Here is a 27,261-nt window from a genome sequence, read left to right on the forward strand (position 1 = left end):
AAACCCTTAATTTCCTGTTATCGAAAACTGACAGCAATTGTTGTGGTGGTCAGATCTGTTTGTACAGTGGGAGTTCAGTAAGTTGAACATTGTGCTCTTTCTTAGTTGCAACCTCTCTTGTAATCGATGGAGATGCAAGGCCAGCCAGCAAATTGAGGTAGCAAGTGGCCATTGGCCGAAGGCGGCTCATCACAACACAAAGGGTGCTATTGATGTCGACATCCATTTTCCTTGCTCCTGATTTGGCACATTTAAGCATCTTGTCCAAAATTACTCCAAGGAAGGTTGGACGATCACTATGTGTTAGCACCTCTCCATTCAAGATAAGGTCATGGCAGGTTAATGCACAGGGGGTCATGTCATGGCTGCCATTTTGTTTTCATCGACAGCTCATTGAATGAGCACATGATAGCTCATCATTGTTTTTAAAATGGCAGGATGCTGTGCCATTGGATGCACCAATCGATCAGAGAAGGGTTTCAAAATGTATAAATTTCCTGCAGATGCCAGAAGGAAAAATTTGGAAAATAAAAGTTCTCCATCTGAGATGGAAACCGACTTTGGGGTGGTTTCTGTGCAGCTAAGTTGTAGTCCTGTGTGTGTACGTTTCTATGCGGTGCTGTTATCATATTGTAGTTGGCAGTTGGATACAACTCGGAAACAGACATCAGTCATCATCGAAACATCCATAGACAATTTTTGATATATCCAGAACATCCTGGTAAACTTGTTTGTAAGTAAACACATGTGTGTCTCTAACATACGTTTGCTTATTTATTTATTTAAATTAGTCTAAGTAGTGTAGTTAACATTGCTTAACAACATGTCATGGTCCATGACGTGGTTCATTCCAAAATAATTCAGGATCCATTTGCTTTCGGCCTCACTTTGTAGCAAAATAGTATATTGTATTGAAAAAGTTCCAGGAATCAGCAGAGTGGGAGAAAACGAGAAGAGAGTAATAAAGCGAATTAACGAGCTGTGGGAAAAAGGAAACCTTGGAAGACGAGAGATTTAATTTATAATTCTCTACTTCCCATCGATTTCTCTCTTTCACTTTCCTACTTCAACTTTCGCATTCCTGCATTCTCTCGCTACCTGTGAGTTTCTTCTACGACACACTCTGTACACCATGAATTTGGCACTCAGTGTGAACCTTTATTCACAAATTACACTTATTCTTGCCGCAGTTTCTGCGAAATGTTTTAAGGTTAAATCAATCCTGTCTGATTGTATGCTTATTCTGAGGCGTTGGAAGAATTAAAAATATAGGGGCAATAACCCCTGGGCTCACCTGGTAGCATAAACAGTATACTACACTGACTAAAGGTATTTTAAAGCAATTTCAATGCTTGCTAGAAGACAGGGCAGCATGTAGAATCATACTAACATAATCATAAGACTTTAAACAAACAAACAAAAAAATACCTATTTTGGGGGGCAACCCCCCTCCCTCAACCCCTTATACCTCCTCAGACCACAATTTTTCTAATGCCTTGAACAAACATTGGTACATCACGGGTGATGTAGGTTGTGGTGAGAAGTTTCATTGAAATTGTGTATGTAGTTTCAGAGAAAAGAGCAAATACCTATTTTTGGGGGGCAACCCCCCAGTAGACCCTCCTCATGGCCCGATTGTTAAAAAATGCTGCGAACAAACATTGGTACAACACGGTTGCTTAAGGTTGTGGTCAAGTTTCATCAGAATCGCGTGTGTATATGCTGAGAAAAAAGTAAATACCTATTTTGGGGGACAACCTCCCCCATAAACTCTCTCAGGGCCCGATTTTTTTTTTAATGCTGTGAACAAACTTTGGTACATCATGGGTCATGAAGGTTGTGGTCAAGTTTCATTAAAATCGTGTGTGTAGTTTCAGAGAAAAAAAGCAAATACCTATTTTGGGGGGTCAAATCTGGATTCACTTTGACCCCGGTAAACCCCCTTAAAGCCCGATTTTTCTTTAATGCCGTGAACAAACTTTAGTCACAACACAACAAATATCATTTGTGCCAAATTTGGTCGCAATCCCATCAGCGGTTTCGGATAAGTTTCAAGTGTTTACGGATGGACGGACTAACGACGCGTAATCGCATAAGCTCCCCTGAACTTCGTTCCAGGTGAGCTAAAAATCATTAAGTAATATAATCTTACTTTTGAGTGCAAAGAAAGACATCTTGATTAGAAAATGGACACATGACGCTTCACATACAATGAGCACAGGTTTGGTGCACAGCCCTCGATGAGAATAAAATGGCATCAAATTGCAAGTTGTCGCTTAGTATGCAGACTCGAGTTGCCATATTTTGAGTCCTAATCCTTATGTTTGAGGCAAAGTAAAAAAAAAAGACCAAGTCCTACATCTCATCATATTTCTCATGAAGTTAAAAACTCACCAAAAGATCTCGAGATGCTGATCGACCCTGAAATGAAGAAAAGAAGGAGAGTTAATGTCAATGTCATCAACCCTTATAGAACTCAAGGTATACATTTTTGGGGAATTTAAAGAAATTGAATAAACTGTAGCACATGAGAATTACAATAAACATGTACAAATGGAATTACTGGTTTGCTTTAGATAATCACAAGACATGTATGTTTACAGTGCATTCAGAAAGTATTCAGACCCCTTCACTTTTTTTCACATTTTGTTATGTTGCAGCCTTTTGCTGAAATCGTTTAAATTCCTTTTTTCCCTTATCAATCTACACTCAATACCCCATAATGACAAAGAGAAAACAGGATTTTAGAAAGTTTTGCAAATTTATTAAAAAGAAAAAACTGAAATATCACATTGACATAAGTATTCATACCCTTTGCTATGACACTTGAAATTTAGCTCAGGTGCCTCCCATTTCTCTTGATCATCTTTGAGATGTTTCTACACCTTGATTGGAGTCCACCTGTGGTAAATTCAATTGATTGGACATGATTTGGAAAGGCACACACCTGTCTATATAAGGTCTCACAGCTGACAATGCATATCGGAGCAAAAACCAAGCCATGAGGTCGAAGGAACTGCCTGCAGAGCTCAGAGACAGGATTGTGTCGAGGCACAGATCTGGGGGAAGCCTACAAAAAAAAGTCTGCTGCATTGAAGGTTCCCAAGAGCACAGTGGCCTCCATAATTCTTAAATGGAAGAAGTTTGGAACAACCAGGACTCTTCCTAGAGCTGGCCATCCGGCCAAACTGAGCAATCGGGGGACAAGGGCCTTGGTAAGAGAGGTGACCAAGAACCCGATGGTCACTCTGGCTGAGCTCCAGAGATCCTGTGTGGAGATGGGAGAAACTTCCAGAAGGACAACCATCACTCCAACACTCCACAGATTTGGGCTTTATGGCAGAGTGGCCAGACGGAAGCCTCTCCTCAGTGAAAGACACATGAAAGCCCGCTTGGAGTTTGCAAAAAAGCACCTAAAGGACTCCGACTGTGAGAAACAAGATTCTGTGGTGTGATGAAACCAAGATTGAACTGTTTGGCTTCTGTCTGGCTAATTTCTGTGTAGTGCTGATTAGCAGATTAGCAGGGGCCATGTGACAGTGGTAAAAGTTTTCAAAATGAAATGAAATTTTACCCAATTTGTTCTCTCTACAGGTGTAATAAAAAAATGGAAAAGCACTTTAGAAAAGTTAATGTTTACATTTGAGGACCACCCTAATATATATATATATATATATATATATATATATATATATATATATATATATATATATATATATTGTGAGAAACCACCGGTGAAACCACCTGTTCTCACCCAGATTTGGTGCCCCGCCCACCGCGTGACGTGGCCTCCTTGGAGCCTCACGCGATCGGGAGGCGATTCGGCACGTGATTGGTGGAGAACAGAGAGCGCGGTCGCCATCTTATGCAACGGACGCGACTCGAGGGCTCCGAGTGGGAAATAGATAAAGGGATTTCCCTTAATCTTCACGACAGCCGCGTTGGGCTGATCGTTTACCGTTCTGTATTTTACGAGTGAGTAACTCCGGAAGAGAACGAGTGATTCCCGGATCTCGTGGATTGGAACCATGAGTCAGATATTGCCTGCGTCGTGTTGGAGCTGCGGGCCGACCGTTCTTGCAGGCCTTGTGCGGTGTATTCCACTCTGTTACCCTCCGAGTCCCGGAGATCGTCGATTGGAACCGCGAGTGATCTTGCCTGCGTCCTGTTTGGAGCTTCTGGGGCCGACAGTTCCTGCAGGCTTTGTGCAGTGTATTCCATTCTGTTACCATTTATGGTTTTTGTGATCGAGCCAATAAAGCATCGTGCCTTACCCCTAGAAGGCCGATTAAAACACAATTGTGTTTATTGAGTTCTCTCTGTCCACTCCGTGGACTACTTGAAGCCCGGACATTAACGTCCGTATTCCGTGCTGGGAACCATTTCACAGTCGGGATCGCGACAAATGGGTTGCTCGTCCTAGGATCTTTCAAGTGAGAGACATTCGAATTGAGACGGGAATTCGGCATCTGCATCTTCTCTGCATCTTCTCACCAGCGGACGCCGTCTTGGAGGAACTTTCTCGCCGTAGGACGCTGTCTTGGGTGGTGCTTCACTGCAGAATAAGTGAGCCTCGGATCCCTCCAAACAACCGACAAAAAAAAAAAAAAAAAAACGTGAGTATTTGTACGTGGTATTTTTCTCATTGGCAATTTGATGTGCGGTGGTGATATTGTGTAGTTCGTGTCGTATTTCCCCAACAGAGCGTTGTGTTTGAGCGTTGTGTTTTGTGCCTTGTCTTATGATAACTCGTAGCCAAGCTATGTCGACCAGAGAAGTGAGAGTTCAACCTGATCATGTTGACAGTCGCGTGGGTGGCGATGCGAGCGACGCAATCAGCCTTGACCCAGTCACTAAACCCGATATGTTAGGAAGCGATTCCATCATGACTAAATGCATGCGTTCGCCTTTCTGGACCGGGCTGACTCCGGTTCAACAACTTGACATGTATAACAGGGAGAATGACAGGGCAGAGGCAGAGCGTGCTGCGGCAGCAGAGAGAGAGCATGCGGCAGCAGAGAGAGAGCGTGAGAGAGAGAGAGAGCGTGCGGCAGCAGCAGAGGGAGAGCGTGCAGCAGCAGAGAGAGAGCATGCGGCAGCAGAGAGAGAGCGTGAGAGAGAGAGAGAGCGTGCGGCAGCAGCAGAGGCAGAGCGTGCTGCGGCAGCAGAGGGAGAGCGTGCAGCAGCAGAGAGAGAGCATGCGGCAGCAGAGAGAGAGCGTGAGAGAGAGAGAGAGAGCGTGCGGCAGCAGCAGAAGCTGAACGCGTCAGAGAGCATGAGTTGCGAATGTTGACTGAACGACCGCGGGCAGAGGGGTCTGCTGCAAGAGTCCCGGAAACTGTTCATGTTCGTTTGCCGGACTGGACGGGAGACACGAAGCCAGAAGCGTATCTGGAGATGGCGGAGAAGTTGTTGGCTGCCGGTGGCATTGATGAGAGCTTGTGGGTCGGCCATCTTGTGAGCCATCTATCTGAGAAGGCGAGGGAGGTATATGCGAGGATGGCAACCGAGGACGCAAACAAATACAGGGCATTGAAGGCCGAGATTTTGAACGCCTATGCGGTGTCCGCGTGTATTTATAGGAGAAATTTTTTCAGCTGGACTCGTCAGTCCAGTCAAACCTATGAGGAACATTCGCGGGCCTTGTTGGAACAGCTGCAGAGATGGTTCAAGGGGAGCAAGGTTGAGTTACCTCAAGCGGTTGCGGAACTCCTGGTGCGTTACCGTATCGATCAACAGCTTCCGCCTGACTTAGCATTGTTTCTTGTCGACAAAGACACTGTTTCCTTGGCAGACTGCGTCAACCTTATTGATAAACATGTGTTGGCGTGCAAAATGCTGCAAGTCACGCAGTCGCGTCGTAAGACGGAGGAGTCTGCGATCAAGACCGCCCCCCGTCTGCCCGGCGGCTGGATCGAGGGGAGGGGTTCTCCGATGCCCTCCACTGGTGGCGGTCGCGAGCCGCAGACCAGGGCAGGGCCCTGGTGCGATTTCTGCAAACGCGTGGGGCACGGTGAAAACCGCTGCTTCTCTAATCCCGCTAGTCCGGCCTACCGAGGCAACCCTCCTGTTAAGTCGGAGGGAGATCAGTGGAGCTCATCCGCCGGGCCCTCGCACACGACGGTGGCATCGGTGACCGAGGTCACTGCCACCGAGGCTAATTCCATTCATCCACTGCACCAGGATTATTCAGGGACAGCCTTAGTGGGTGGCCCTGATTCGATGCTGAAGTTTGAGGCCCAATACCTTCGGGATACTGGGGCGACACGGTGTGTTCTCCGGGCGGGGGTAGTTCCGGCCTCTCAGATGCGTTATACCGGCGAGTATACCCTCCTTCGGGGCATTGACCGGGTTCTTGGCCGGTATCCCCTTGCCCTCCTCGAGGTCCGGAGTGACATTTTTAAGGGTCCAGTGACCTGTGTGGTGGTACCCTACTACCCGATACCCGGGGTCTCCTTGCTGATTGGCAATGATGCCATGGCCAGGGAGGAGTCATTGACTCTGACCTGTGGGGGGGTCACTAGATCCCAGAGTAAACAGGCGGAGAGAGTGGCGGAGTCAGACATATCTTCACTCTGGCCCGAGGAGCCTAGCGCCTCGACTCCAGTTCCCGACGGTGACGTTGCGTCAGCTGAAGTCCACCCGAGCCTCCCGTCAAGCCACCCTCAGGTGCCGTGCTCCTCAGGGACCGCTCCCGCCATGTCGCGATTCAGCAGGAACGCTAATGCTAAGGTATATGTGGGAAACCTGGGCAATGGAGCAGCGAAAGCCGAGCTAGGGAGGGTCTTCGAACATTACGGACCACTCCGCAACGTATGGGTTGCTCGAAACCCACCTGGATTTGCAGTTGTTGAGTTTGAAGAGCCACGAGATGCTGAAGATTCGGTCAGAGCCCTTGATGGAAGGTTAATTTGCGGATCGCGTGTGTGCGTCGAGATGTCGAATGGCATGTCGCGGCGGCCTCGTTTCAGACGCCCTTTGGTCCGCAGGCCTTTCGACCCGAACGATCGATGTTACCAGTGCGGTGAAAGGGGTCATTACGCATATGACTGTTGTTCTCGACACCGGAGGAGTACCCGCCGCTCTAGGTCTCGGCCCGTTTCCTTCCTGTCAACGCTTCCCCCAACTTGAGTTTGGCCCCCTTGCCTCTCTATTGTGCTTTGTGTGAAGTGTAACTCTTGTAGGGTAGATATTAATGTGGTGTATGGTGTTAAAATTTGTGTGTGAAAAAAAAAAAACCAAACTGGTTCATTGTTAACCTGTTAATGCCTGTTAATTGCCTGTGCGTTAATAATTGCGTTATTGTTGCGCTATTGCGTTGCGTTGTATTGTTGCGTTGTTGCGTTATTGTTGTTAATAAGTGTTAATAATTGTTAATTGCGTTAATTGCCTGTTAGCGATTACCGCCATCATCTTGCCATGTGATTTGCACCTACTACAAATACTGGTTTTAAAAAAACGCCGTCTATTCGACGGGGTTTTTACTTAGGGGGGGGAGGACTGTGAGAAACCACCGGTGAAACCACCTGTTCTCACCCAGATTTGGTGCCCCGCCCACCGCGTGACGTGGCCTCCTTGGAGCCTCACGCGATCGGGAGGCGATTCGGCACGTGATTGGTGGAGAACAGAGAGCGCGGTCGCCATCTTATGCAACGGACGCGACTCGAGGGCTCCGAGTGGGAAATAGATAAAGGGATTTCCCTTAATCTTCACGACAGCCGCGTTGGGCTGATCGTTTACCGTTCTGTATTTTACGAGTGAGTAACTCCGGAAGAGAACGAGTGATTCCCGGATCTCGTGGATTGGAACCGTGAGTCAGATATTGCCTGCGTCGTGTTGGAGCTGCGGGCCGACCGTTCCTGCAGGCCTTGTGCGGTGTATTCCACTCTGTTACCCTCCGAGTCCCGGAGATCGTCGATTGGAACCGCGAGTGATCTTGCCTGCGTCCTGTTTGGAGCTTCTGGGGCCGACAGTTCCTGCAGGCTTTGTGCAGTGTATTCCATTCCGTTACCATTTATGGTTTTTGTGATCGAGCCAATAAAGCATCGTGCCTTACCCCTAGAAGGCCGATTAAAACACAATTGTGTTTATTGAGTTCTCTCTGTCCACTCCGTGGACTACTTGAAGCCCGGACATTAACGTCCGTATTCCGTGCTGGGAACCATTTCACAGTCGGGATCGCGACAATATATATATATATCCCATATGCTATGTTTGTCTGTCCATTTGTCCCCAATTATAGTCTGTGCATTGTCTGTAGAAAAATAATTGAACCATCCCCAAAAACGGTAACTAAGCTTGTTTCTATTAAACGCTGCATAATCAACGTCAATGGATCTATTTGAACGTCTTGTGACTGATCCTTCAGCATCTCTTACTCGTGGTCCAGGAGCTCCTCTTGGACCAGGAGGGCCCTGTAAGAAAACAAAGGGAAGCATGAAGCATGATTTAGAAAAAACATTTGGAAACCCGTTCACACATGCTTGCAATTTCATGCATGTTTTTGTTTATATACAATTCACGGCATGGCTGGGTGCGCATGACTGTGTTGAATTAGGCTTTTAACGTCTCACATGACCATTGGGTTCTGCCTTTCTAACAGCAGTGTACAATCTAGTTTTTTCATTGATATTGAAGGAAATGTGCAATATGTGTATGTTCAAGGCTGCTGTTTTTGCTTGGTACAAAAAAGAAATAGCATTATGAAACATCTGCTTACTTGTGGTCCTTGAATACCCTGCAAAGAAGAAGATAAAATGAGAAAAATGGCAACATTTATCGCATTTCAAGAATAGCAATTTCATGTTGTGTTAGGTAGGGTGGGACAATAATAAAAGGAGAAAAGGAGGAAAAGATAAGGGAGAAATGGGATGGATGCTGAGTTGCAGAGAACAAGGAATAAGAGAGTTGATACGAGAAGTGAGGAAAGGGAGGATTTTTATTTATTTACATCGAACAAAAGGCAGGACCAAAACATTAGCAGACATCAGTGCATGACACGGATGTTAGTAAAATAATCGACAAATACATATCATGGAATACGATAGTACTCCATATGTAGGGATGGCACAGGAAAAACATGCCTGCCCAGTCAACTGTAATATTTTGGATTTGAACCTTGGCTCCTAATATGATGGGCCATCTGTTCAGATGGGAATACTAAATAGGATGGCAATAAAAAACCACCTTTAGAGGCCATTTTTCCCCGCAAAGCGGGAGTTGGCCTTTTTCGGGAACCGTGGTTGTTGTTGTTTTTTTTGGTCCCCTTTTTGAAGCAATGTTTTACGGCCGGATGCCTTTCCTGACGCCAACCCTTTTTGCCGCCTTTAACGACAAACAGGGAATTACCAGTGAACTGGTGCTCAATTAGCCGACCTCGGAAGGATGACAGGCTGAGTCAACCCCCCTGGCGTTAATTCAGCGATCGACCGGGATTCGAACCCAGGATCCTAGGATCCTAAGCCGGCACCCTAGCCGCTAGCCCAACACCAGGGTTGGCGTCACAACACTAAATAGGATGGCAATGTTGGGGTTTAAAAAATTCAGCCATTTTGCATACGTAATATGTGGATTATGTGGATTCTCTCAACTCAACGTAGCTTGAGAAAAAGGCAAAACAAGGTGAAAGTATGATCGGATTGTCAAGCAAGTAAGGTAGTGAGGGTCACATGTAGTAAGTTCGACATTATTGGGTAGGTCAGATCAAGACAAATAAGGCCGTGACTTGTACAATGACTTACATTATTTCCACGCCTGCCTTTATTTCCTTTCCTTCCCTGTGGGTGGGTATTGGGAGATTTAAACAACCGTGACGGGTGTGACCCCATTGTAAACGTGGAGTCGACAACGCATACATATCATGCAGTCATGCTGTGCCTAACTACATTCAAGGTTCTCTTTGTCAATCACAAAAAGCAACTTTAAAAGGGCCTCACATTGGCAGGGGGAATTAAGATGCAGACTGCAGATAGACTCCCCCTCCCACCCCAAAAGGGGACAGTTTGAAATGGTCACATTGGGAGGAGGAAAATTGATCGTACATCCAGCGCCTTCTGAATACTTACAGCATCGCCGATAGGTCCAATCATTCCAACAGGTCCAGTAATACCTGGCGGCCCCTAAAAGAGAGACGTTTCAGAAAATCGTTGTCTTATTGTCATGAATGTCTTCATAAAATTAAAGTAAAACTAGAAAGCATCTGAAAATGCAAATCCCATCGGCATCCGCTTTGTATTCGGACTTCTTCTTCTTCCGTATGCTAAACGTGACAAATAGTTTAAAAAAAAGGATTTTAGGTGACCTTGACCTTTTAAACTCAAAAGCAATTGGCTTCGGTCACGAAACATGCAAACCCTGTTCAAATTTCAAGTCAATCACATGGAAATGGACGATTTTGTGACCTTTGACCTTTTGACCTCAAAACAATCAGCTTCTCATGTTTTATTGGTGAACAAATTCAGTGACCAAATATGCAAACCATGTTCAAATTTCAAGTCATTCGGATGAAAATTGACAATCTGATGCAACCTTGACCTTTGACCTGTTGATATATAAAAAAAATCGGCTTCTAGCTTTTGATTGGTGAACCAATTCAGTGACCCAATATGCAAATTCTCAAAATTTCAGGTCAATCAGATGAAAATTGACTATTTTATGCAACCTTGACCTTTGACCTGTTGATATATATATATATATATATAATTTAATCAGCTTCTAGCTTTTGATTGGTGAACCAATTCAGCGACCCAATAGGCAAATTCTCAAAATTTCAGGTCAATCAGATGAAAATTGACTATTTTATGCAACCTTGACCTTTGACCTGTTGATATATATATATATATATATATATATATATATATATATATATATATATATATATATATATATAATTTAATCAGCTTCTAGCTTTTGATTGGTGAACCAATTCAGTGACCCAGTATGCAAATTCTTAAAATTTCAGTCAATTGGATGAAAATTGACAATTCTATGTGATGTTGACTTTTGACTTTTTGACCAAATTATTGTTACGGGTGATGGGGATGAGGACCAGAGTCCCAAAGTCACTCCCGACTAAGTGTGTCACAGGGTGACTAATGTCAGCGACCCTCAGTCCGATCTCCAGCCGACCAGGCCAAGGCCTGTAAGCTGATCGAGCGTTTTTTGGAAGCTTGAACTTTTGGTTTAGTGCAAGGAGTAGATACTCTAGAGTCTAGACTGCCACATTGGCAGCTCAGGGGAGCTTGCAACCCGATCTGAAAAATGTCAATCAAACCAAATGAAATACAAGCAAACAAAATGAAATACAATCAATTTACTTCAAATAATGCAAAACGATACAATAAGCAAATCATATAAGTATGACGACGGACTTAATTAATGAATAATGACAGACGGAATTAATTAACATAGGCCACATACATCTGATATGAAAGGCCGATGCAACATCTCACACACGAGCCCTCTATCTAACCCACTAACTAGGGTAAGGAGAGGGAAGCAAATAAAAAAAAACAATATTCGCAGGGAATTCAAATAAAACGGGATACGAGGGAGGGAATGGAATGGGGTTCAGGTCTGTTTGAAGGGCAGTTTCATCGACGCTCGTCAGAGAAGGGCTTGGCGGAAACAAGCGTGAATGGACCAGTCATCACGCTCTGCGATTCCTTTCTCCTTTGATCATTTTGTTTTCCTCAACCTCCTTCATGCAACACAGCAAATCCTTCAGGAAGCTCATCGAGGTCGACTCCTTCATATAGCACACGCCGAGACCGTTCACAGCATGAAGCACCGATCATCTCCACAGAGACCCAAAGAAGCACCTTTTCCCACAGAATATGCTCTTTTCCTTTTTGTCCACCTCCTTCATGCACACTGAATCTTCATATACAGACTTGGCATTTAATATGGAATATTTTTTTTGTGGGGGTGAACTTACTTTTCAAGATGACTTAGAACCAAAAGTTCATTGGAATTATGTTGAAATTATTCTAGATTTTGTTAATGTGACCTTTAAAAGAAACAAAAACCACATTTGACATTTCGAAGCAAATAAATTGATCCTTGAAAGTGATGTAAACTGATATCGAACTCAATTCACGGACAGTACTGTGTTAAACTTCTGTGCGTTTTCCAGAAGTATCTCTTTATTTTGCACATTAGCCAAATTTTTTTTTAAACAAAAACAAAAGTTAAATTACGACTGGGATTACGGATAGTAAAATTACAGTTCAGTACTTCGTGTAACCCCCACGAGCATTCAGGAGAGCACGTACACGTTGAGGCATGCTGTTCACGAGATTTGCCAAGGTTTGGACAGGAATCGCTTGCCATGCAGTTACAATAGCCTGCTGCAATTCACGCACAGAGGCAGGCTGCTGGTCCAAGTTGTCGATTTGACGCGTTAATTCTGCCCACAAGTTCTCTATCGGATTCACATCCGGGGACATGGCAGGCCACTCCATATGCTCTACACCACGGTCAGCAAGAAAGTGTTGGATCATGCGAGCACGATGAGGCCGTGCATTGTCATCTTGGAAGACAAAGTTTCCTCGAAAGGCTGCACAAACAAATGGAAGCAATGTTTCTTCCAGAATGGCCCTGTGGTTGAACTGGTTCAGGTTTCCATTCAGAACAACCAGGTCAGTTTTGCCCCCTGCATGAAAAGCAGCCCAAACGGTCACCCCACCACCTCCAGCTTGGACTCTTGGCACTATCCAATCTTTGTTGTAGGCTTCTTGCACTTGTCTGCGCACTCGGACGCGGCCATATTGACGATAGACCAGAAATCTAGACTTGTCCCTGAAGATCACGTGATTCCAGTGTCCTGGCTGCCATTGACGGTGCTCTCTGGCCCACTGCAATCGGCACTGGCGGTGTTGTCTGGTTAGACGTGGCTTTCTCAGGGGACGCCTGGCACGATAGCCTGCTTGAACCAGTCGTTGGTTGACTAGCCTTCTGGATACAGGCACATTTGTCAGTTGCTGCCACTCAGCCCTAAGCCGATTAGCTGACTTGGTACGGCCATTGCGGACTAACCGGTGCAGCTGGCGATCATCCCTCCGTGTGGTTCTGCGGGGACGTCCTGACCTCGGTATTGGAGTAGGGACACCCCTCTGAGCATTTCGTTTCAGGATCTTTGACACCTGACCTTGAGTGATGCCATACTGCCGAGCAATAGCACGCTGTTTCATGCCGGAATTTCGTAAAGCCACCACTAAATGACAAACAGCATTGTCGAGTTGACGGACCATCTCCAGGGGAAGCGGCAATAACTTTTGTAGACTTGCAGCAGTTGTTTTCCACTAATACAGAATGCAACAACCCTTATATACCCGATTGTGAAGCCAATCGTCAAATGTACCTGTCTGTACATTTTGTCACGCCACCTGTGATATAATCCTGTTATTGACTTCTTGCTGCGACAGACAATCAGTGACATGGTTCTTTTAACAAAGAAATCACCGAAGCGTAAAAGAAACTCACCAGATTGATATACCGAGTTCAGAAAGTAAACCCAAGTCAAGAAAAAAAAAAATTCCATATTAAATGCCAAGTCTGTAGTTCACAGAGATCAAGCCCTTCACACGAACACGCTCAAGCCGTTCACGACACGAACAAAGATTATTTTTTACCGCGCCACCAAGAGACGCTCTTCTTCTTACTCTATTCCCGCACTTTCTTGCTTGAAAGAAAAAGGGTTGAATCCCTTCCAAAGCTGTTTTTGTGCACCACCACCAACAGTCAAAATCACGTGGCATAAAGGTTGTGGATATGGGGTAAACTTTAAGAAAAATGAAAAATAAATACGAAAAGGTCCTATTTGGGATCTATAGCTGACCTGCCATTTTTACACAATACACCCTAAACGACACAAATCGTCTTTGCATGCTTTGTAACATTATTGCAAACATAACATTATTAATTTGTCTTCTCCATATTCTCATCATAAAGATTTGTTGGAAATTTCATGACAAAACTCAAATGGTAAACACATTACAGCCTGGACGGACGGACGGACGGACGGACACACACACACACACACACACACGCAAAATCCTGTCTCCCGCTGAAAATAGTTAGCAAATCACTTACAGCCAAATCAATGTTCTTACAGTTGACTCCAGAGTTAGAGATCTGATGGCAAGTCAACAATCAAATGTTTTGTAATCTTTGAGATACAAGGATCCTCAACGCAGGAGGAGGCCATCAATCCAGGCCCATCATGCCCATGCATTTCTGCCAATATATACATACCACCCTATCCACAATGTTTCACGGTACCTATCTAATCTCAGTTTTAACCTATCTATCATTCCTAATGCCACTACATTTCCAGGGAGACTGTTCCAAGCACTAACTATCTGAGTGAAAGACCTTTGACTTAATGTTATCCTAACTGTCCTCTTTTTCACTCTCAAGCTATAACCCTAGGTCCTGTCCCTGCCCATTCTACTAAAAAACTTTTCCGAGCTTATTCCGTCTTTACCCTCCATTGTCTTAAACATCTCTATCAGATTATCTCGCAATCATCTCCTTTCAAATGTACAAGTCCTGTCTGTTTCAGCTGCTCCTCATAACTTAGTCTAGCTAGGCTCTGAATCAATCTAGTCTCTCTATGCTGAACCCACTCTATGGCAGCGCTCTTCCTCAGATGTGGTGACCAAAACTGAACACAACATTCCAGATTATATTTCACTAAATTCCTGTGGATGAAGCCAAATTCAGTTGACCACCTCAACTGTGTTTGCTTTGAAATCTTGTGTCCTAAACCCATCTCTCTCTGTACCCACCTTACCCAGTCGAACCCAGCTGCTCCTGCCTCCTGGACTCTGTGTCCTTCTATCCCGACAAGGTGGAGAAGATTTTGTCAAACCTCGACTCCGATTCTGCAACTGGACCAGACGGCATCAACCCACGGGTCCTAAAATCCTGCTCTGCTGCTCTATCTCACCCTCTCTCTGTTCTCTTCACCCTCTCTTTTGCTCAAGATTATCTGCCATCTACTTGAAAAACAGTCAACATTACTGCTTTACACAAACTAGACAGGCACTTGGTAGAGAGCATACCTCCACCAGACTGAACAGTTTACGTTTTGTATCCCACTGATAGGTCAGATCTGGATCCAGACCTGAACCAAAATCTAATCAGCTTGCTCTTGTCACCTAACCAACCTGTCCACCAAGTTTGCCCGAATCCGTCCACAACTTTTTGAGATATCCTGCTATATATAGTTTTTGGCCCTCTCACCCAATGCTGAAGTCACTTAAAATTAAATAATTCTTGTATCCAGATCCAGATTCGGATCTTCACCAAAATCGAGTCGATTTGTCCTTGTCGCACACACCCAACCTGCCCAAAACATTTCTCTCTGGAAAATGATCTGTCACACTCTGTCAAAAACACAATCCCTTCAAACATTCTGCTGTTACCTCCTTGACAACTGAGCTGGAGTAAAGTCAACCACATTGAACATGATGCTCAAACCAGGTACCTCTCTCATTATCAATGTATCCCTCACGAAAGACTCCATGAGAAGTACTTCACCTCCTTTGAACAGCCACCTGCAGACATACAGTCTCTGGAACTCCTCATTCACTTATCAGTGGTCTCTGATACCGACCAATTGGCTTCCAGTCACTTCCTATATACTCTCTCTGCTATGTGTTACTCTCCATGTACACGGGGTTGAACATTCCCACCTATAAACCCCTAATGATCTGATTTCATAATTAATAGCTTTCTGCCAATGCCATTCTTTGTCCCCTTACTATCAAATTTGTCAAACCACCCATTTGAGTTTGGACTTGTACTTCTTTCCGCCTCATTAAGATGAACCGGACCTGTGTCTGGAACCCTTTTACTCCCAAGTGGTGCTGCTGACTTGTTTGCTCGTTTACCCTTCTCCCTTCTGTCGAGCAATGACCAAAGGTCTGTTAGGTTTTCCGAGCCACTCACTGGGCCTCATATTCTACATAGCCTCCTCAAAATTTACATCTATCAAAGACATTATATCCACTGAAAGATCACCAACTCACCATCATTCCAGCAGGACCTTTGTGACCAGGAGGTCCAACCAGACCTTGGGCTCCAGGAAAGCCCTATGGGAAAATAAATGAACACAACAACCCCTTTAACTATGATCAAGATTGGTGCCCATTACTGTAATGTTAAGGTAAATTTACTAGGTAACATGTTTGTAATCTGTACTTAGTTTTCTCAGAAGACTCCACTGTCTTACCTTTGGCCCGAGAGGCCCTGCCATACCAAGCATTCCCGGTTGTCCAGCATCCCCCTAATGGAAGGGGGAGGCAAAGGTGATGGAAGCATAACTCAGTTGTCATCAATCCCGAGGCAACTGCAATTTTCTTGAAAAGCATGCCTAATTATGCTCTCCTCCGTGTGCAAAATTCCCTCGATCTGTATTTCCAGCTCCAAAAGTTGATCTTAAAGCGCTCCCTGCTCATCCTTGAGTTGATGTTCACATTGTAAAGGTGGAAGGTAAGTGATGGAATATTGATTGATAAGATCAGCAAGTGTGAGGTTGCGTTGCTAACAAAAGTGCAGCCAAACTACCACTCACCAGAAGGCCTTTGCTTCCATTGGCCCCATGCACACCTGGCAAGCCACTACTGCCTCCCCAGCCACGGTATCCTGGAGGTCCAGGAGGGCCAGAAGGTCCCGGCTCTCCCTGGGAACAACATTTTACTTTGATGGGATAGCTTTTCTGTCGGTGTACTGTAATGAGTTCTGGATTCAAGGCAATCCAGACTGAATTATGATCTGTTTCATTGTTTTCGTGTGCACCTACCGCTCTGCCTATCGGTCCCTGTGAGCCTGGTAAGCCTGTTTCCCCATGAGGACCTCTTTGACCTGGTTTTCCAATAAGACCTTCCAGGCCATCATTTCCATCTCCGCCCTGTTAAAAAAGAGAAACATTTGCGATTAAAAGGCAAGGCTAAGATTAGAGTGCAGGGTAAAGGAAGAGGAAAATACACAAGTTAATTAAAAAGCCAGATAAATAAAAACTAGAGGTGGCAAATAAACAACTTGTAGAACCATTGTTTCTGCAAAATAAGAAAACAATGACGAGAGGACAAGCATATGTAAAATAATCCTTATACAGGGTCATCATCGTTCATATGCAGCACGTAGCTGCGGGTTAGCATCGGTTCTTGCAGGGATGCGACGGTGCCTCTGATGCAGTGCCCCCTTGTAGGTTAGAGCAGGAATTTGTAAATTGAAACTATGTAAATATTGTTGTAATCAATTTAAATGTTAATGCATAGAACAAATGTTTGTCAGTTCTTTATGTTTTCAGATTTGGGTTTAAGATTGTTGGCATGACATGGATCATTGGAATACCATAGAAAGGCCTGCTGTGGTGGAGCTGTTATTTGCAACTAGTTCAACTGTTCAGGATCAGACAGCATTCAAATGTCAATTGTGTACGAAGGAAGCTCTGGCTGAATAAACGATTCACCACTATGTGAATACATCTCAAAGTGAAGGTGTGGTATACACGACCCTCGACCACGGGGTAGGCCAAGTAACACCAGAGGAAAATGAGAATATGTGTGTAGTAGCGATGAGGAACCCCGATAGCATTCGGATTATTTCTGTAGACCTACTCACATCTACACTTCGCATGAACAGGTAATCTTTAAGAAAAATACTCATAAGGGACCTTGAGTTGTACAAGCTTCAATTTGTCCCAGCACTTCCAGAATCAGGTGACACAGATGTGAGAGTCAGAGTCTGTCGGCGTTTTCTTGACTTTATTGAGGACAATGAGCATATTGTTGACGTTCCTGCATTGCTTCTGAGGGAGACCATATGAAGGAGATCATCTTCAAAACCTAAACCGATGAACCAAACATGTCAGACAATACGTGCCGTAGTTTGGATTGTACGCAGTTGAAGAGTATATTTGTACAACACGACATTGTTTTTGGAGAAAGCACTCAATACCTGCTCCCTCCGAGAGTCAGAGGATTTCAGAATTGGTTGAATCACTTGCACTATTCCATTTGGGCAGGTGAGAATCGCAAGTCATCTCCCAACACTCACGGGGTAAGAGGTGGCAGGGGGAATTTATGTATTGCCCTTGACCTGAGCTTGGGTACCCCAAGCACAAATGCAAAATTTTGTGAAGGCCAGCCAGGCCGTTTTGGATTCCATAAGCAGCAGACATACAGATCCACAGTCAGTCTTATTTTAGTTAGATTAAATACAGAAATAACAAAACATTTACATAGCTTGAATGTTTCTGTGCAGCACAGTATAAACAGGAATTTGCCAAAGAGGAAATTTGAGATAGTAGAAAAGTGAAAGAAAATAAATCTTGCAGAAGTGAAAATAAAGGATGGACAGCAGGAAACAAAGATTCCCAAGCTTGGGTGGAAAAATAGGATGGTTCATTCAATGAGGGGGAAAGTCACAGCTCAACATCAGGCGCTGCTCTCTTCCCAGGTAAGCTTGAGCAAGGCAAGCATGAAGTAAGCATGAGAGTGAGTGGGAAGACAATGTTGAAAATTCCATGCAAATGATATTTCTTCCTCTCAAAGTACGTTTTGTTATCATAGAAATAAAAAATTCTTGATACTGTATAATGTATACAATACTGGACAAAAGATGTGATTTTGGTCAAAACTCTCTCACTAAGCATCTCTTTTTCTGTGGTTTCTAAGGCTCATAATGTAATTTGTACATAGAAGGGGCAGTTTGCCCACACCATATCATGTACAATCTCCTTCGTTCTGGTTAAACTCAATGTCTACATTAGAGGGCTGGCTATCTGGCTGATGGACAGTGCAGCAGGTACTGTAATTTCAAATGGAATGGGAAGTGTCCAGTATACTGAACACACACACACACACACACACACACAATATACAAATGGTCAATACGTACGGGATATCCATCTGAACCATCTTTTCCAGGCAGTCCATCGGTTCCTGGTGCACCTGCATTTCCCTCCAGGCCCACATCACCTTTTGGTCCCGGAAGGCCCACCATTCCCTACAGCAATGTTAAGTCAAGGGTCAACAACAGTGAAGACAACCGGGAGAGACCGCATTCTTTATTTAAAAGTGCATTGTATATTAAAATCGGTAGGTTCAAATATAAAAAGACAAAATGCCAAGTTTACAGTATAAATCAAAAGTTTTCAGTTTCATTAAAAATATGTCTGCTAGAAAGAGTTTACCGGCAATCCGGGTTTTCCTGGCGCCCCAACGAATCCTCGTTTTCCCTTGTAGCCCTGTGGTGCCATCGGGTGTTTATATAAGTATGGAGGGTAAGGGAGTAGCATGTGTGGAAAAATGCAGAAGGTAAGTTAATGCAAAATGCAAACCGTACCAATCCTGCTGCTTAGAGGTATGGATTTATATCCAATTAGATATTTACTAATTTCAGCACATTTTACACAACATGAAAGCTGTAACATGGCTGTAGAAGCAGTTTACATAAAATATCAAGCAATGGTGAAAATCCCCTCTGCTGTGGGGGGCGGACAGATGAAGAACAGCAAAGCCGACCCGAATTGGGCCTGGGCGTTCAGGATTTCATAATGCTGCTCAAAAGTTATTTGAGTATCGTTTCATCCCAATAAAATAATTCCTTAATATGTTGTGCCATTGGGTGAGAAACAGTCCCCAAAACGACTTCAATCCACATAGATTTTTTCCTACTAACGGAATTCTGAGAAAAACCTTTAAACACATATTTATAAGACATTTTATGCATAGAAAATAGAATAAAAAAGACAAAATTGTTTATTTATATATATATATACAGTATTTTGAAAACAAGTTAAGTAAATGTTATAAAAGTTAATTTAACATGAGGGCTGTCAACTTCGTTTTGCGTTTGAACAGGAAAATGGGCAGATTGAAGGTAGGGATTGATATTATTTTTCCATATAATTTATTTTAGCTCAACAATCTTCCTCCAAAGTTCTTTTGACATCTTTTGAGCCCCCACAGTTGAAGTTATTTTTATTGCTTCTCAAAATACTCTCCCACAGCAATCGTAACACCCTCAAAGACAAGTCCACGGATGTTCTGGCAGTGCTCTTCCTGTTTGAAACACATCCTACAGCCATTTTCAATATAACCAAAACCACTTGGCACATTACATTTTCAGCATTGGCAAGTTAACAATCCTCTTTCTTTATGTGGGGAGCCATACTCAATGGAGCTCTGTACATTTGTACACTGTGATGAGCTTGATGAGGCTCAGGAATGCCTTAGTTCTAAGGAGAATACCCAGACGGGGTTTGGCTTTTGATGTGAGTTTGGTGATCTTTCCATGAAAGGTTATGGCAGATAGTGAGGTCAAGCAGTTCCACAGGGATACTGAACCACATCCAGTGACTCTCCAGAAAAGTGGATTGGATTGTGTGATTGCAGATCCTTGTGGAGAGACAGCATGAGAGCACGTGACTTATCGATGCTGAACATCATGTTCCAAGTATCTGACCAGGTCCAGGTCTGACGAAAGGGATTCAGCAGTGGCCAGCCTTTCACAAGTGAAGCATTGGTTCTACTCAGGGTGGAGACATTGGTGAAATGATAAAGTTTGTTTTCAAGATAATCACATAGATCATTGATATACAACAAAAATAATGTAGGTCTTAAGATGCTGGCTTGTGGAACCCCAGGCTAAAGGGAAATATCATGAGAAAAGACACCATCAAGCGCGACCCTCTGTTTATACTCATCGAGGAAATCAGACAACCACTTGAGCAGAGAGCCCTGATTACACCAAAGGAAGACGACTTAGAAATCAAGGTGTGATGCCATAGTGTCAACAGCTCAAGATATGTTCAGAAAGATGGCCTAATCCTCTTGCATGTTTACACATTCTTCATTCCAAGCGTTTACTCAGATTGTTTTCTACAGTGGTGTGTGAAATGTCCAACTTGTCAGCATCGGGACGAGCAGTTAACATCCGGTCATTCAAATTGATATTTTCCACCTTGGAACCACATTTTCTTTATCACATGATACATTTGCGGGATGGCATTTCCTTGGATCATTCGATCATTCCTGCCTGAAATTCAATTGAGCCGTCCCACCAACAAAGTGTCATTCGGCCTGTCCCCTACCAATGTCCAAGTGTCAAATCTACTGAGAGGTCAGAAATGCGGTTTTCCCTGGACAAATCTTTTTTATCAAGAATAATAACAAGAGGCAAATAGATATGAAAACCGTGTAACATAAATATACACAGATGTTTGTATATGCACTAAACTTTGACACCTGCGGAGCACCAGATAATTCCCAGGCCCATGTGTGTGGTCGAATGGCGAGGATATCAAAAGGTACTTGCCTGGCGTCCTTTAACTCCTTTCAGGCCTTTTTGACCAGATAATCCCATGTCTCCCTGTCGGGAGATGAGCAGTCAGTTCCAATCCAAATATGATGCCATAATACAAAGTTGTATTTTTTAATCTCCCATTGCAAATGGATAAACATTTAGGAAAAAGCAAAATGTAAGATGTATGCAATTTTAACAGATATTTTTGTGAATTGAAAAAATCTCTTACAAATGAACGATGGAAAACACAAGTATAATTTCAATGTCGAAGCAGTGCAAAACTTTGTAAAGAAGTAAATAAATAAAGGAACAGAAATCTTTACCATCAACAAACATGAACTATCTTTATATCACATATACAAGGGATATAAGGGGCTGGCAGGATAGCCTAGACCTAGAGGTATGCACACTCGACTCTAAGCTGTCTAGCCTGGGTTTGAATCCCGACCCAGCCATAAACTGTCATCCTGATGTTAAGCGGGCAGGGTGATTCATCAATGTGCATGCCGTCCCTCGGATGTACGCTAAACTGGGCGTCCCGTCTGCCAGCACTGGTTGGCGGATGTTAAAAATCCCACGGAGACGGTGGCACTGACAGAGAGACGACAACAGAGGCTGCAGGTTTGCGAGAACAACTGGGTCAGGAGGATTGAGAGAGTGAAGAGGGTGGATAGAAGGAGGATGGATGAACTGAGAGAGGAGATTGGTGTGCAGATGAGCATTATGGGGAGATGCTGGCTTAGGGGAGGAAAGAATGGCAAAGAGAGCGATAGGTTGAGGGAGCACGGTAGGAGGAAAAGAGGTAGACTGTGGTTGAGATGGGAGGATTGTGTGAAGAGGGATTTCAGTAAGGTGGGGGTGGTTGGAGAGTGGAGAGAGTTGGCTGAGGACAGAGGCGAGTGGAGTATTGTGGTCAAGGCAGGGCAGGAGCCTGAGGCAATCGGACCTCAACCCTTATAAAGGGAAGGGGAGGAGAACAACTTTGATCTGTCTAATCTGGATTCCTTCTCGACCCAGCTACCCTTACATATGTATTTACAGATCCAGGTTGTCCTACCATACTAGCCCGACCCAGTTCACAGTATTGAGCAACATTTCTGGGGCAGGAGGTATTTCTCTGCACTGGCATGTCAAACCTGATCGTTGTACCAAAGCCTCTCCACAAAGCAAATGAGGAGGGCTTCAAAAGGATGTGAAGGATAAAGTCACATGACCTTTCCTCACTCCAGGTTATTATTATCATTGTTTTGCATGGAATGTTGATTTTTATCACTCATTGGGAGTTGGACTCTTTAAAATACAATTGCATTTGAAGGACCAGGTAACATATTCAACTCTATTTAGATACTGTATGTTTGATGACTTTTCATAAATGTTTTGCTTTCACTAATGCTCCTCATTTCGTTTATAAGGAGCTTGAACTACAACCATCAACCTTTCACCATTCTGTACCTCCATTTATGTCTCCAAGGCTGTTCACTTACTGGAGGTCCTTGTGCCCCAATGGATCCCTTTCCTCCCTCCACTCCCACATCACCCTGAAACAGACCAGTAAAAGGTTACATTAATAAAAATATTGTGATGGAAAACCGAGCAATTTATAATCGAGCAACTTACATTTCTTGCCACGAAGGCCATATTACATTTCTGGTGTTTAATATCACATTTGAAAATTCACCAAATTCCATTCGGTTTTGATGGTGCAAAATCGGATATCTCAGTTGAACTTGTGTCTGCATCCATTGTGTGAAATAATCCCTCTGGATATTGCGACATACATGGATCTCTTGGGTAAAGCCCTGTGACTTTGAGCTGAATCACCCGGGATTCACACTGACCGGCTGTTTTACATGCTTTGGTGTATGGTCGACTTTTGGACGGCAGGTAATACTGAAGCGCGCACAATGGACGCACCAAAAGACCCATTTAGCATTGGTTTGCCAGATCGTTTCGTGTTCCCATCTGATACAGCTGGCTCATGATGTGGGGAATCTTGGTTGAAATGCGAAATGATGTTTTTTTTCGCACACAGAGTTAAGGCTCGTGGAAGAGCTAAAACACTGAATGGATCATGACACAACAGAACAAAAGGAACAGCAGAGAGAGAGAGAAGGAAATCACCAACAGCCCATGTTGAAGGACAAAATAGAGCGAGACTTGGAGAAGCAATGGGTGTGGTGAGGAATGAGGGGTAGGGAGAACATATGGGGTGGACAAGATGGATACAGAAGGAAACCCTCAGGAGGGAAAAACGGGAAATTTGGACGGAGGTGGGCTTGGGGTGTGGGGAGGTGAGGAGTATTGACGGGGGTAAAAAACATAATGGTTTTGGAAGGGAGATGATGTGAGATGGTGGTGAACATGGAGGGAGGGATGAGATTGAAGAGAATTTGGAAGTTGGTTCCACAGGCGGGAAACAAAGAGGAACGAATGAGTGGAGGTGAGCAGTGGTTCTGGATTTTGGGAGTTTCAGCAGAAGGGGATTGATGGTGGACCGAGTACACCCTCCGGAAAGCCGAAAAAGATGTGGAGGGCACTTTATCTACTAATGTCTTTCCAAATGATGTGAAACTATACTAATGCCTCCTGATGTCTTTATCTTGCATTTAATTTGCATGCCTTAATCTATACTATAAGAGATGTCTGTCTGTCTCTGTGACAATTTTTTACTCAAAGATGGCCAAATGGATCTTTGTCAACCTTTCTGAGGTTCATTGGTGAGTGCCTTAGGCAGACAAAAATTAATAAATAGGCAAAAGCCTTTTTGGAAAAAAAAGTTGGATTTTTTTTATTGCTCTTTAGTGATTATGTCTTTGTAGCTATGTAAAAGGTAATATTGAATGACCACCACACCCCATTCCTTAGTGGTCTCGAAGTCCAATGTCTGCGTATACACTGGAGACTGTACTGAAATATAAAAATAATATATAACCACCTTTAGAGGCCATTTTTCCCCGCAAAGCGGGGTTTGGCCTTTTTCGGGAACCGTGGTTGTTGTTGTTTTTCGGTCCCCTTTTTGAAGCAATGTTTTACGGCCGGATGCCCTTCCTGACGCCAACCCTTTTTGCCGCCTTTAACGACAAACAGGGAATTACCAGTGAACTGGTACTCAATTAGCCGACCTCGGAAGGATGACAGGCTGAGTCAACCCCCCTGGCGTTAATTCAGCAATCGACCGGGATTCGAACCCAGGATCCTTGGATCCTAAGCCGGCACCCTAGCCGCTAGCCCAACACCAGGGTGATGATTGTGATACTGAAATACAAGCCGTTTATTTAGATACACATATGCCGAGAAAGGGTAAGCCTCAAATCACTCGCAAAACCATTTCTGAGGTCTGCGTGGTTAAAATCTCATATATAAGATACAAAGCGAGGAGATAACCAAAAAAAGGTGTGCCATGCACACAAAGCGCTCCGCACACACATTTGAAGGTCAGTTTCCCCGAAACGCAGGTGGTACATATTTTCTCGGAAATGGCAATAAGCTTTTCCCCGAAGTTTTATCATGCAGGCAAAACAATACATATAAGGTTCCACCTGTTGGCAGGTGGAAATGAAGCATAAGATACATGTTTTAAAAGACACAAATCAAAGTCAACCTTCCACAGTGGTGCAGGGAAGTGTTTTAGGCACCACACAAAAATAGAAAAAAACTAGAGCAATGCGACTGCGTCACCAATATGCCTCTGCTTAGTCCCTGCCTATGACAATGGGTAGATGCCTGCATTGACTGTCCTAAAAATAAACAAGTTTGGGGGATAAGGTTCGTTTTTCTATCCAAGATGGCAGCCAAACCACGTGCTACGATGTCATCATTTTCAAACTATATGCAGCAATGGTGTTGGATAACATTTGTAAAAACTCGCATCAATCGGGTAAGTGGTTTCAGAGATATAATTATTTAATATTGTCATTTCATCCAATATGGCTGCCACACCATGTGACCAATAACTTTTTTGTGATCAACTTTTAACCGCCATGCCTAGTCAATGACACACGTTGAGTTTTGAGTCGATTGCTTCGGTGGTTTCGGAGAAGATGTTTTTTTAATGGTTTTAGGGTTCAATCCAAAATAGCTACAAAACCATGTGACATATACAACAACAACATGCATTTTAAAGGCCATTTTCCCTGCTAGAGCAGGGGTTAGCCTTGCGGTCCCCATGACAATCTTCTCCATTTTGCCCTATTTTCTGCATCTCTCCTTGTTAACCCCCTTGCCCGCATTTCTTCTTCCACCATCTTTAGCCAAGTCTTTCTCGGTCTTCCCCGTCTTCTACTTCCTTCTACATTCATTTCCATCACTCTTCTCAACCAGTCACTTTCATCCTTCCTCAACACATGACCAAACCATCTCAACCTGTTCCTCTTCACAGCATCAATCACAGGCTCTATTCCCATCATCTTTCGCAATTCATCATTTGTCTTCCTCTCTCTCAACGATACTCCGCACATCCGTCGAACCATTCGCATTTCCACCCTTTCCAACCTTCGTTGCTGCTCTACGTTCATTACCCATGTCTCGCTCCCATAAATCATAACACTTCTCGCACATGCAGCATACACCTTTCCCTTCAGCTTCAACGACACTCCCCTCATCATCAGCACGCCACTCAATTCCCGAAACTTCTTCCATGCACATCTCACTCGAGCAACCGTTGCCGAGTCTGATCCACCTTCTCCATTCAGCATGTCTCCGAGGTAGCAAAATGTTTTCACACCTTCCAGCTTCACGCCGTCTCCAAGATCCAACTCAACATTTCCTCCATCTGCAGCTCCCTCTGTGCACACCTTACATTTGAATGTAGCTGCCACACTGGTTAATGACCCTCTCAGACCACTACATTTTTGATGAACCCACTCAGCGCACATGTGACATATGATGTCATTAATTTAATATTCCAATACAAATATGAATCATGATCATGGTCATAGGTCATGTGCATGAATTTCAGATTTTTAGGATAAGGCATTCTATTAAAACATTTATGGCTGGTATCCCACATTACCGATGATGTCATCATTATCATGCTTTTGTTCTGCATTGGGAGTACTTGACAATGTGCCAAGTTTCAAAATTTCCCATTCAGTGGTTTCCGAGAAATAATTTTTTAATTATCTGTATTTAATCTAAGATGGCTGTCATACCACGTGACCGATGATGTCACAATTAACATATAAATATTCTACATTGGTGTCGCTCCTATCCTGAAAGTTTTGTCTCAATCGGACATGTGGTTGCTGAGAAAAACGAGGTTTAGCCCGTATGGACGGACAATCAGAAAGCATAATGGCTCCAGCCACCTTCGGGGGTGGAGGCATAAAAAATTGGATTTCTTCCAAATGCCAACAGGATTAGAACAGCACTGGGCAATGCCAGGTACCCTTGCTAGTTCACAATAAACCTGAGATCAATGATCTTTTTATTTTTTTTGAAAGCTGGAGTTTCAAATCTTTCCTTCATTACATCTCCTCCCTGCGGTTAGTGTATAATCGCATGTGGGTATGTCAAATGAAAATTATTGGTAGTTACATAGGGTGTTGGAAAAAATATTTTCTTACTAATTATATTGTTGCGGTTTTGGAAGACTCTGGGGAGTTACATCCAACACAAAGGAACGCTGGAGTTTAGCTATATCAATAGTATTTTGTTTAGTTAGATTACCTCTCCCCTCGTATCAGTGGATAGGGAAATGTGTTGTGTTTGTGTATTCTGGTGTTGGCTTAGCGGTTCGGGTGCTGGCTCGGGATCCTAGGATCCTGGGTTCGAATCCCGGTCGATCGCTGAATTAACACCAGGGGGGTTGACTCAGCCTGTCATCCTTCCGAGGTCGGCAAATTTGAGTACCAGCTTGCTGGGATGAATGATCCCGGTGTGTACCCCGGTTTAGAATACGTACACCGTATCCCTGCGCATCGTAAGAGGCGACTAAGGGTTGGT

The 27,261-nt window shown here is 43.9% G+C and overlaps 1 protein-coding gene across 1 annotated transcript in view; it reads right to left on the minus strand.

Annotated features, from left to right (window-relative positions):
* LOC137438726 (uncharacterized) overlaps nucleotides 1-27,261 on the minus strand; it is a 230,457-nt gene that overhangs the window by 4,143 nt on the left and 199,053 nt on the right. Inside the window, exons 44-56 of the mRNA XM_068134015.2 lie at nucleotides 22,803-22,856; nucleotides 21,331-21,384; nucleotides 19,205-19,258; nucleotides 18,910-19,017; nucleotides 16,808-16,915; nucleotides 16,580-16,687; nucleotides 16,238-16,291; nucleotides 16,035-16,097; nucleotides 10,065-10,118; nucleotides 9,741-9,776; nucleotides 8,720-8,737; nucleotides 8,379-8,414; nucleotides 2,395-2,421 (exon numbers count right to left, since the gene is read on the minus strand). Of these exons, the coding sequence (XP_067990116.2) occupies nucleotides 2,395-2,421; nucleotides 8,379-8,414; nucleotides 8,720-8,737; nucleotides 9,741-9,776; nucleotides 10,065-10,118; nucleotides 16,035-16,097; nucleotides 16,238-16,291; nucleotides 16,580-16,687; nucleotides 16,808-16,915; nucleotides 18,910-19,017; nucleotides 19,205-19,258; nucleotides 21,331-21,384; nucleotides 22,803-22,856 (774 nt within the window). The remainder of the gene's footprint in view (nucleotides 1-2,394; nucleotides 2,422-8,378; nucleotides 8,415-8,719; nucleotides 8,738-9,740; nucleotides 9,777-10,064; nucleotides 10,119-16,034; nucleotides 16,098-16,237; nucleotides 16,292-16,579; nucleotides 16,688-16,807; nucleotides 16,916-18,909; nucleotides 19,018-19,204; nucleotides 19,259-21,330; nucleotides 21,385-22,802; nucleotides 22,857-27,261) is intronic.

The sequence above is a fragment of the Myxine glutinosa genome, chromosome 13 (genome assembly GCF_964187855.1).
Source record: "Myxine glutinosa chromosome 13, kmMyxGlut1.1, whole genome shotgun sequence".
Lineage (NCBI taxonomy): Eukaryota > Metazoa > Chordata > Myxini > Myxiniformes > Myxinidae > Myxine > Myxine glutinosa.